Source organism: Nannospalax galili, unplaced genomic scaffold, assembly GCF_000622305.1.
Source record: "Nannospalax galili isolate Female #2095 unplaced genomic scaffold, S.galili_v1.0 scaffold1805, whole genome shotgun sequence".
Lineage (NCBI taxonomy): Eukaryota > Metazoa > Chordata > Mammalia > Rodentia > Spalacidae > Nannospalax > Nannospalax galili.
In genome coordinates, this window is record NW_008352317.1 from 61,590 (window position 1) to 74,283 (window position 12,694).

The following is a 12,694-nucleotide window of genomic DNA, read 5'->3' on the forward strand; positions in this document are numbered from 1 at the left end:
AAATGAAGGGACTTTGATGAAAGAACATTGTATATAAGTATGAAATTGTCACTGAGTAAAAAGTTATATATTCTAAAAAATATAAATAAACAGTAAAAAAATGAGGGGACTTTGACTAAAGAACATTGTATATAAATATGAAATTGTAAAAGAATAAATAAATTTAAGCCAGGCATGTTGGCTCACACCTTTAGTCCCAGCACTCCAGAGGCAGAGGCAGGCAGATTTCTGTGAGTTTGAGGCCAGCCCGTCTACACAGTGAGTTCCAGTCCAGCTAAATAAATTTAAAATGACTAATGTGGTGAGTTATAGAATTTTACCTTTAAAAATTCTAGATTGAATTATTGCAGTTATTATCAAATCATGATTGAAAAATAGGTGCAAATGTTGATAAATAATTGTAGGTCATCCAAAGTAAGCATCTTAAAAATCCTTCATTTAATGAAAAGTGTTTGCTGCTTCATGGCCAGGCAGCTTGGACTCTTTGGCTATTTTTCCACTACCAATATCAACACCAGCATGAGCTTCGCTTTCTTAAATCAAATGCTATGTAACTGAAAGTAAGGCAGGGAAGAGTGAAGGCTCCTGGATGAACAGGCAAGTGAGGGGCCCTTTGACCTCTCTCCCTAGGTTACATGTCAGGTGTAAGTGGTCATGGACTATCGGTCATTAGAATCATTTAGATAATCTATGACATGGCAGTTCAGTATCAACAACTTTTAATTTCATTGGAAGCAAACTATAGGAAACTCTTGACTTGCAAGCTTTACTACCTGGTCACTGGAGCCATTCATTACTTTCAATGAAAGGGCTTTACCAAGAATTATGTGGCAGAGTAGCACCTACAAATTCCTTCACTTGGAGGCCCCTTGTTTAATCTGTTATGAGTGAAATGTAAGTGAAATGCTTTTGTCAGATTTCCTTTGGCATCTCTTTTTTTTTCAGAACTCTGAACCTCATTGAGCATATGCAGCAGTTCTGTGAAGTGGGTGGCAAAGCTGGCCACACAGACCAGAGCTTTTCATTTCAGGAAAGATCCGAATTCCTTTCTCTTCTCAAATTAACATATGAAGTACACTTTTAGGAAAACTGTTTAAATACTGAGGAATGCTTTAGGCTGTATGTGGATGAGTTGCCAAGTGAGGTTGGGATGGGAACACTGTTGTAGAACTTGGGTATTTAATGTGTATTAAATGTGAGTGCTGAAGCTGCAGATAGTAGTGTGCATGTTCCTCAGGCGAGCATACATGCCGCCAAGATGGCGCCCTGGCTGGCTGCCAAGCCTCGTGCCCCTCACTTGTTTACTCCAACCTGCACAAGCACAATAAGCCCGATCATGTGCTGCCTGCTTGATCAGAGACATCATCGACTATGATCCTGCTACGTGGCCCAATAAGCTGCCACTCTGCCTGTCCGCTATGTGTGTGTGTGCCCTGATTGGTCCTGGCTGGGGGGAGGGCTGTTGGGAACGCTATATGAAGAGCTGAAGTGTATAAGAGAGAGAGAGAGTGAGAAGAAGCCTGAACCTCACCTTGGTGTCTATGTCGTCTTTCCTCGGCTCAGCTGGATGGAGTTGCGGTTTGCGGCAAGTGGTGGCCCGTACGGGGAACCCTGATGCTCCGGAGTTGTAAGTAAAAGACAAAACAATAGTGCTAGCAAAAGTTCCCCCTAAGAGGGAACAAAGGGAAAGTTTCCACAAGGTGGAACGGAGACTAAAGATCCCTAGGAAAAGGGACGGAGAAATATAGATAGATAGATAGATAGATAGATAGATAGATAGATTATAGACAAATAATTGATGATGATAGATAGATGATAGATATAAATGATTGACATTGATAGATAGATAGATAGATAGATAGATAGATAGATAGATAGATGGTAAGTAGATAGGTAGGTGATAAATAGGTGATAGATAGATGGATGATAGATACATATAGATGATAGATAAATGATTGAAGTGTGAGAAGCTGACTCAGGGCAGAGACTGGTCCTTTCTGTTCAGACTCATGCTAGTTCTCACAAACTTCTGTTCTCAGGAATTCTCCAGGTTCATACTGACCCCCTGACTCTGTGAGAGGGACTGAGAGCAGCTTGCATGCTTTAGTGCCTTGGCATGCAAGATTTTCTTTGGTTAAAAAGGCTTTCACCCCAGGGGTCGGTCTCCTTGGGTTCCTGACAGGAGGACCTAATCTAAATTGATCATATGATGAACCTGTAAAAACAGGTGTGCTGTATTAATCAGAAAAACAGTTGGAGAGTTGCTCAGGACGCTAACCACAGCTGTCCACAGTGATGCTTTACCAAACTAACTGCCCGTTTTACCCTGTGTTTTCTCTTGCCCTCTTTGTTTACATTCTCCCTTGTCCTCATTTGGGGAGAGGGCACGTTTATGTTTTTTCCACAGAATGCTGATAATGCATGTTGGGTACCTAAACGCCTCATCTGCCTTGCAATATCTCCAGCACCTGTGTCATCACCAGCATAGCCGTCACCTCTACTACTGCCATTGCTGCTGAGATTGCCACTGTGCAGGAGTGGCTGAAGGCTATGCAGGGCACCTTTAGCCTCCTCGAGAACTGGGGGGGCATGGCTTTTTGGGGGTTCCTTTTGGTTGTGGCGTGTGGAGGTATGCTGTGGTGCATGACGCGCATCCGGCGGCAGACAGTGGCCCAACGGCAAATGCTCGTCCAAGCTATGGCAGCGCTGGAAGCAGGAGGATCTCCCTCCATTTGGCTAAATATGCTGGACCGGTAGTCAATGACGGGTAAGACCCTCTCATTCGCATACCAACCTAAGACAGACCGACAACCATGATGTTGCCGAGTTGATGACAGGTAAGGATGCTAAATGATCAGGCACGGTCCCTTGACCTCCCTTGGTTTTAATTAAACAAAAAGGGGGAGATGTGGGAAGATGGCGCCCTGGCTGGCTGCCAAGCCTCGTGCCCCTCACTTGTTAACTCCAACCTGCGCAAGCACAATAAGCCCGATCATGTGCTGCCTGCCTGATGATCTTACTACGTGGCGCAATAAGCTGCCACTCTGCCTGCCCGCTACGTGTGTGTGCCCTGATTGGTCCTGGCTGGGGGGAGGGCTGTTGGGAATGCTATATGAAGAGCTGAAGTGTGTAAGAGAGAGAGAGTGAGAAGAAGCCTGAACCTCACCTTGATGTCTATGTCGTCTTTCCTCGGCTCTGCTGGACGGAGTCGCGGTTTGCAGCATGCACCCTGCTGGGGAAACTCAGACAGAGACTGTGTGTGAAAGACATGTTCCTACAACTTTATTGTTCATGATTACAGTCTTTTATGTACTCGGAGAAAAGAAAGGGGTATGCCGATAGAATCAGTCTGCCCTGGAAGTCAGCAAACATTGGCTATATAAGATGGGAAAGGTGAAAGTTGCCTGCTTATGAAATAAATGTTCTGTGATTTGATTGGATGACTAAATCTGAAAGAAATCACATAGAACTTTTATTGTAAGCTTTATCCCTTGTATCTTAAAGTTTTGTCCCCCCTATATATGAAGACCAGTGTGGTCTACACAGGGTACTTTGATGGGGCATCCTTAAGTATTGAGAATAAATGTCATGTTTCTAGGGTGAAAGAATTTACTCTGCACTTCTGACAGTGGGGTCAGAGAGAGCCCTGCCCTCTGCTGCTTCCAGTGCACAGCCATATTCAGAAGTGTGTTCAGCGTGTAGACTTTTAACTAGTAACTGAAGGTAGCTTTTCCCAAGCCAGCATTTTGAACTGTTCCTTTGTTGGCTTTCTAGAAGCATAGGTAGGTAAGAGGTTGGCTTTGCTTTGGGCAATCTGGAGGAAGTAGGAAAAGCAATTGCTTCTCAGGCAAGTCAGTCTTCACAAGGATCTCTGGAAGTTGATTCCCTTCAGCCAGTGTCCTCTGTGTGTGGCCCCCAGACACTAGCATCCGTTTCTTCCCGCAGCTTGTTAAAAAATTCTTGGACCACATTCCAGACTCAGAGCTCTATAGGTGATTCTTTTATATAAACCTTGGTGACTTGAGACTATTTGTCCAGTATAATGTCCACATGATGTAATGACTATTCTTGTATAACAGTGAACATTTAATCCTTGCACATTTTGGAGACCCTTTATTTCTTTTTCTGAGCCAAGACCCTCAGGCCAGACTGAGCAGGACCATTTCCAGCATCCCTCAAGAGCTGACTTGTATGATTTGGACTGGGGCCCTTTAGAGGTGGCCTTAAGCTCTATGAGCAGCACCATCAGTCAGGGCCAAGGTCTGCAGAAAAAATGTTGGCCCTGGGCATTTGCCATTGTGGAGCTACCAGTCCAGAGGGGAGAAGGGGAGAAGTTCAATGCTATGTAGAAGAAAGACTGATTCATTTTCTCCCTCTCGTTCTTGCTCTCATTCTTTAACCTTTTAAAATTATTTTTCTTAAATTTTTTTCTTTTCATACATGTATATAATGAATTCTAATTATTCTCTCCCACACACCCTCTCATATCTCCCTCCCATCCCTAGTACAGCCCCCCTCCTCCTTACCAGTTCTTTTCTTAGAGTCATGACTTTTGGATTTAGTTTGGAACCCATTCAGTTTAAACCAGGGCCGTCAGTGTGACCATTAGATTGGAACTATCCATTGAAGCCTGGGGTGGTCATCAGCTGTAGGTACACAACTGAAGACAAAGACTCCCTCTCTCCCCTAATCTATCAGTGGTTAATAGTTTAGCAGTGAAGGGTAGGGCCCTCCAGAGTCCCTCCTCCATCTGAGCCTGACTCTTGATAGGTCCATTCTTACGCAAATCCAGTGCAGGCAACTGCACCCGCTGTGAGTTCCTGATTGCAGTGGCTGGGTCTTGCTCATTAGATGACATTCTGCAGCCCTTCTCCCTGTGTTCCAGTTCCTGCATTCCTTCTGCCCTCTCTTCCACAGTGTTCTCTAACTTTAGAAAGGGTAGTATAAAGGTCTTGTTTAGAGTGAGCACTCATCCGGAACTTATTCTTAGCACTTTGTTGCAGCTGTGAGTCTCTCCATTCACCACTGTTCACTGGAAAGAGAGGCTTCTCTAATTAAGATTGGGAGTAGCATTTGTCTGTAGGTATAAACATAAATACTTAGAGAAGGCAGTTTGATGCTATGTTAATTTAACTAAACAGCAATATTCAACTCCCCTTCACCCTTGGACTTTGATCTCCCTACCATGGGTTTTTTTTTTCTGTGTGTGTGTGGGGGTTCTGTTATTTATTTATTTATTTATTATTTTTATTTTATATGTGTGAGTATGTTGCCTGCCTGTAGGTTGATGTTATACAATGCCCACAGAGGTCAGAAGAAGGCATTGGACCCCCTGGAGCTGGAGTTATGGATGGTTGTTAGCTGCCATGTGGGAATTGTACTGGGAACTGAACCTGGGTCCTCTGCAAGAGCAACCAGTGAGTGCTCTTAACTGCTGAGCCATTTCTCCAGCCCCACTACCATGGATTTTTGACCAGGTTTATAGTACCCATCATGAATTCCCTCCTGTGGAATGGGTCTCAAATCCTGTCAGAGAGCAGTTGGTTACCCGTATAACAGCGGTGCTTCCATTGCACAAGTGAGCACATCTTACCTGGCAGGTTGGTCTCATAGTGCACAGGGTTCATGGTTGGCTAAGACTATTGATGCCTTTTCTTCTTCAGCAGCCTGAATAGCACCTTCATGTTCTCCCCCATACATAGATTTTAGCTTCAAATCTGTAATATTTTGTGTCCAACTTGGGGTTGCTATAGAAGCCAGGAAACTAGTTAAGAGGCCATTGGGAGGGGAGTCACTGAAGGGAGGAATGATAGTAGAACACAGGCAATATGAAAGTAGGGAGAGGGATTCTGGAAGTGGAAAGGTTTAAGCAGGGAGTGGCAGAAGAGAGGGAAGGGTTAACCAAAATGAAGGGGTATAAAACAGCCATATGGAAACCTACTATTTTGTAACCAAATTTAAAAATATAATTTATATGTATTCATATGTATTTTTAAAGACCAGAGATACCCTGTCTGGCTGAAAAAGCTGCCAGGGGTGGAATACCTGTTTATAAGTCATTGGTCAGGGATGTCCCAGAGGACCCCAAACAGTATAGGCCCTTGCCATTCCTCTTGGTTTGCTTATAGCTAGATGTTAAGACCCTATTGCTAAAGAGACCCTATACCTTGGTTGCATAATAGAGAGAAATCCAGCTGGAACTAACTTGAAAATGTCTTAACAGTACCAGAATCCTCCATCTTATCTGCTTTGATTTCTGAAGGATGCCTTACATTGGGCCCTTCATATTTCCAGATTCCCTTCCACTTCTGATCCTTTGACAATGCAGCTGTTTGGTCCTGTTAAACTACCTATCAAATCATGACACTGCTTAACTAAAAATTACGACACCTAGCCCTTGGTGCTGCGGGGAGAAGACAAAGAAGTCTGAAAGAAGTTTACTGCCCTGCCTTTAAGCTTGCACAGCCCTGCTGAGGGGCCCAGGAGGTTTGTTGTCGTCATGGACCCCTATGCCTACTGAGAGTTTATAATGAACACTGATGATGCTTTTACAATTGGCCTGTCCAGTCCTGTGCCCAGGCTATCATCCCACATGGACAGGGAACCTGTCCCTGGTCATTTGGGCAGAGGAGCTGTCCCTCCATCAGTGATTTTTTGTTAATCCTCTTCTTCCTGCCTGGTGAGAGTTCTTGCTCAGTTATGAGAGCACAACATGAGGCTGCTCATGGGCCTCACAGGGGCTTAGTCTCCTTTATTCTTTGAATGAAGTGTTTCTTCTTCTGGCTGACTCTTGCAAGTGTTCACTTACCTCATCTTTTACATTGCAGTTTGGGGCTGAATTCCGAAGGTTCTCCTTGGACCGTCATAAGCCTGGGAAGTTTGAAGATTTTTACCAGCTGGTTGTGCACACGCACCACATCGCTAATACTGAAGTGACCATTGGCTATGCTGATGTGCACGGGGACCTGCTGCCCATCAACAATGATGACAACTTCTGCAAGGCAGTCTCAAGTGCAAACCCCTTGCTCAGAGTCTTCATCCAGAAGCGAGGTATGAGGTTACTGAGTTGCTCTGCTCACTGAACTTAAGAACTATAATTTTGATTTTGTCTGTTGGTGTGGAACTATGAGATTCAGTTTGCTGGCCTGTAGTTGTAGGTTTTAAAAAGTAGTTTTCAGATCAGTATTAATATGTTAAAAAGGCTTAAAAGTAGCAATGTTTTTCCCACCTTAAATAACATTGACTTCTACCTTGTAAAGATGTAAGAAAAATAATACTAATACTTTTAATATTTTATGGAAGAAGAAATAATACTGATACTTTTAGTATTTTAATTGGAAGCAAATGAATTCAGTAACAAAGGCACTTGTATCTTAAGATACACTTGTATCTTAAGGCACTTGTATCTTAAGAATTGAACATGAGGGCCCTAGTATATATTTTCCACTTGGAAAAAATATTTGCTTTAACTTTGGTTAACTTTGCCTCCAAAATCCTAGCATTGTTCTAAGTAAACACAATACGAGTTTGTATTGAAATCAATTCCTAACAGGTAGATCTGTTGAAGGGGGTGGGGCCAGCTGTGAACTTAATGCTTCTCACCTCTCAAAAGTACATGTCAGATGGTTTTTACCTACAGCTAAGTTTGGGAGAAACTTGTTCTTTCAACCAGCTTCAGGTGAAGCCCAGAAGCAGGAAAAAGGACATTGTCATCATTGATTTATTAATGATTATTCCTCCTTCCTTGGACAGATCTACTTTATGCACTATGACCTCAAGTCTGTGTGTTGCAGGTAGGAATGCATCAGCCTCCCATGTAGCCTGGGTGGCTCCCCAGTGTATAGACTTGGGAAAAGCACTAACTTGTCCCTCCTTCCTGGAGTGGACCCAGTGCATACAGTGTGCACTGGCAGCCTCAGATGAAGGAGCCAGTGGAGACCCTTGCAGAACCACACTGCAGCCCACCATGTCTGCTGTTAAGGGTTTTATCATGTGTCTTTCCCAAGGACTTGGTTAGAGCTCCAAGGAGGGTGAGCCACCGTAGTGTGTTGAATTAGAGAACAGGAGAATGAAGGTATGGAAGTCAGCTGTGGGGTTCACAGCTGCAGGATAGGCCCTCTGTATCCTGTACCTTAGTGTCTTTGTTTGCAAATGGGAGTCCCAATCACACTACTCATCACAATACTGTGAAGTGACACACTTAGTATGCCAGCTGATAGTCTGTGACCTGTAAATATTAGCTCTTGTTATTCTTATTGTGGTGATGGGGACAGTAAGAGACACCTGACCTCACTTTAGTCCAGTTCTCTGGCACAAAATCAGAGCACTCAGTATCTGCATTCTAGTAGACCCCTCGTGTTCTTCTGATGGTGCTGAGAGGCCCATACAACTGTCCCTTCCTCATAGTGACTTGGAGATGTCAAGGATCAGGGCCCCTGTGGTCCCTGCATCTCTGTGTAGCCTCCAGTGCCCTCCTTCTCCCTTCTCTGCCTGTTGCCTTCTGTGGCAGCCACCAACTAGTCCTGGTGTAAACACCTGCATCCTACTGCCCTTGGTTGGAACTCTGCCCATCACATCACTGGGAAGTCTGTCTGTTGACACTCTGCCTTCTCAGAAAGGCTAGCTTCAATCTGCTCTAATTAGCTCACGTTTTCCTCTGCCCATCTGTCCTCTTATTCTGCTCTCTGGATATTATTAGTGGTTCTTGGAGTGGCCTCCTATCTATCTCCATCAGACTCCAAGGCCCATAGGGGCTGGTTCCTGGCCATGCCACAATGACCTCAGGTAATGGGGATAGGCAGAGGTTTGAAGTCTCTGGACAAATGGCATTTGTGCATGTGGGCTTTGTTTCTCATCATGAAGAATCCTAGCATTTTTATCCCCCTGGTTGTGAAGTTAGGGCCTTGAAGTCCCAGCAGAGGCTGGCCTAAATGTGGTATGATCCCTTACCATGGAATTGCTAAAGCTAGAGGGAAACAGGGACCTCAAGTCTGTGTGTTGCAGGTAGGAATGCATCAGCCTTCCATGTAGCCTGGGTGGCTCCCCAGTGTATAGACTGAAACCCAATACTCTTTCTGTATTACTTAGTTTTCCTTCTTCCTCTGCCTTCAAAGTAGCAATATGGCATTTACTAGACTGGCTTTTTCAGTGGGAAAAAGTATGTCAGTAACATCACTTACCCTTTTCTGTTATGTAAACTCAGGTTTTTATCCTCTCTGAGGTGGGAGAGTCATATCTGCCTCCTGGGTTATTATCAGATCCCATGTTCACAAGCTCTTGGCTGGGCCATGTGCACCATCCTGGCTCTTCATCACACCCCTGGGTAGCTCAGAGTCTTCTCTTTACCCTCCTCTTGGGGTTCTGACCCTAGTAACTGTGTGCAGAGGGAGAGTCTAGGCCTTTGGGTATCTGTAAACAGCTGGACATCTTTGTATACAGGAGATACTTGCTGATCTACTGTCCCATGTGATTGGGTCTGGAGAGGCCAGTCACTACTGTGCCATTCTTACAATGCTACCACAGCCCCACCTCATGTGTTACAGGTAGCTTTCTATACTGACACAGATTTTTTTAAATTATTTTTAATTATGTGTATATGTGTGTGTTTCTGCCTGTGGGTTTGTGCATGTAAGTGCAGTGCCTGTGGAAGCCAGAAGAGGGTATCTGATCCCCTAGAGCTAGAGTGACAGGTGGTTGTGAGCCACCGGACATGGGTGATAGGAATCAAACTCTGGTCCTCTTTAAGAACAGTATATGTTCTGAACTATTGAGCCATCTTTCTAGCCCCAACTGACACAGATTTTTAAGAGGAAATTATATTACTATCACTAATGAAAAGCACACATTCGTCACACATGTTGAAATAAACCCACAATTTTGCTTAAAACATTTAATCTGCCACTTAGAATATTTCTTCCCTCAAGCTACATAAGGACATGATAGTAAAACAAGAAACAAAGTATCTCTTTCAAGTATAGACCTATCACCCCAACAGACCCCAAGTGTGTGGACACATATCCACACAAATGTGCATGGCAGCAACATTCACAAGAGCCCAGGGACTGACAGACCTAACTACTCACTTGCCAATGAACAGATGACCAAGTGCATGCACATATTCATTCAAGGGAATGCTACCCAGCCATAAGAAAAAATGAAGTACTGCCAAGTATCAGCAGAGATCACAGACAGTATGCTGAGAGACACAAGGCCACTTATCATGATTCTTATTATTCAAGGGTTTTATAGTTGAAAATTTGTCTACTTGCTAAAATGTACTTGTAACCCCAAATCAATATTTACTGTGGTTTTCTGATCTTTTTTTTTAAGTGTATGAGTGTTTTGCCTGCACATATGTAAGTACACCTGTGCCATGCAATGCCTGTGGAGGCCAGAAGAGGGCATTGGATCCCCTGGAACTGGAGTTAAGGATTGTCGTTAGCTGCCATGTAGGTACTGGGAACCAAACCTGGGTCCTCTGCAAGAGCAGTCAGTGCTCTTAGCCATGAAGCCATCTCTTCAGCCCCATTTTCTAGTCTTTTGAGAACATGCATGGATTGATAGAAAATTAGAGTCATTTGACACATATGTTCATAGCTGAGCACAGTCAGGCTCGTGGTACCCTCTTGGCTTCTACCAGCAACCTTGTCACACTATTCAGTAACACAGTGTCACTTTTATGTTGTTTTGGGGGTTTGTTGTGTGTTGAAAGTGACTTCAAGCCTAGGGCTGAAGTGCTGCCCGATGTGCTCAGCTCAGGAGGCTGTGATGTACTTCGTGTGTGAATGCTGAAGAAGCTTCATTCAGGTATGTTGGGCCTGAGTTCAGTAGAAGCTAAATAAAGTGTCTTTAAACAGACACAAGCTAATATATTGAGTGGAAAATGTTATGACTTTCTTGTAATACCCTGACCATGTCTTTCTCCAGAAACCATGGCTCTGTATTCACTAATTAATTGTTTTCAGTGACTTTACAGAAAGTTAGAATTCCAAATGATGAGCGTTAGCTGTGTGTGAAAAGTCCAGGATGAGCATTTCTGTCATAGGGACAGAAAGTTGATTCAGGCTGAGAAGATGAGTCAATAAAATGCCTTCCACATAAGCATAAGGACTTGAGTTTGGATCCCCAGCACCCATATAAATTTTGGTGTGGCAGCATGTGCCTCTAACTCAAGTGCTAGGGTGAGGCAGAGATAGGTAAATCCCCGAAGCTCATTGGACAGCCCCCATAGCTAAATTGATGAGCTTCGGGTTCAGTGGGAGACACTGTCTCAAAAAATAATGGTAGGGGGCTAGAAAAATGGCTCAGTGGTTAAGAACACTGGCTTTTCTTACAGAAGACCCATGTTTGGTTCCCAGCACCCAGCATATGGCAATCCATAACTCTCTGTAACTCCAGTTCCAAGGGATCCAATGCCCTCTCTGGCCACTGCCTACATTGCATGACACAGATGCACTTACAAACACACAGGCAAAACACTCATGCACATAAAAAAAGTAAAAATTTTTTTAAACTTTCAAAAAATCAAGATAGTGATCAAGGAAAGACATCCAACATCAACCTTTGACCTGAGCATAAACATGTTCTTTTACCCACACACATATACAGACACACCTGCATGTACTCACATTAACAAGTACATACACCACATACACATACAACACACACACGCACACACACACACGCACACACACAATTTAAAAACAAAATTTTTAAAGTTGGTTCATAGGAGCCAGGTGTGGCGGCACATGCTTTTAATCCCAAAACTTGGGAGACGCAGACAGGCGGATCTCTGGGAGTTCCAGGCCAGCTGTGGGGCTACAGGGAGACCCTGTCTCAAAAAGATTAAAAAAAAAAAAGTTGGTTCATACTTTCCAGAGTGTGAGGAAAGATTGAAGGAACAGGACTTTTAAGGGTGGTAAAAATGTTCCAGAATTAGAAATCTCTGTGAATATGAAATTGTGTGCTTTGATAGTAAACGTCACACATTGTACTTCAGCAAAGCCAGGTACAAGGGCTTGCTCCTGGCAGCAGTCTCAATGTGCTCCTCTAGGCTAAGCAAGGTCCCAATCTTTATTTCCAGAATTCAACCACCCTTAGTATGTATAAGATACTTTAACTTTTTTAAATATTTTATTTATTATTTTTATTTTTTATGTGTATGAGCGTATTGCCTGCATGTATGTGAGTGCACCCATGTCGTGCAATGCCGCAGAGGTCAGAAGAGGGCTTCAGAATCCCCTGGAACTGGAGTCAAGGACAGTTGGTAGCCACCATGAGGGTGTGGGAATCGAACCCAGGTCCTCTGCAAGAGCAGTCAGTGCTATTAACTGCTGAGCCATCTCTCCAGCCCCAACACTTTAACTTTTTAATTTACATACCTGTTTGAAATTTTTTCAAGATCATCTCTTCCCCTGGCAGTAGGAAACTTCCTATGTGTGTCTTCCAGGCCCCAGGTGTGAGCCAGACACAAGTATGAGCCATGCCCCAACTGTGTGCTGGGTCCAAGGTCCAGGTATGATTCTTTTTTTTTTTTTTTTTTAGAAGAAGCATTTCATTACAGCTTTAACATATTCAGTAACACATTCCAGAGCAAGATACATCTCTTTCAAAGGTGGCTATAAATTTTTAGGTTCACAGTTGAATTAATACAGTCATACAATAATGAACTCAGTATTGTATAACTGTAAGACAT

General features: G+C 43.6%; 1 protein-coding gene across 1 annotated transcript in view; it reads left to right on the forward strand.

Annotated features, from left to right (window-relative positions):
- Window positions 1-12,694, forward strand: part of Pard6g (par-6 family cell polarity regulator gamma) — an 81,868-nt gene that overhangs the window by 23,681 nt on the left and 45,493 nt on the right. Inside the window, exon 2 of the mRNA XM_008849244.3 lies at window positions 6,828-7,050. Within this exon, the coding sequence (XP_008847466.1) occupies window positions 6,828-7,050 (223 nt within the window). The remainder of the gene's footprint in view (window positions 1-6,827; window positions 7,051-12,694) is intronic.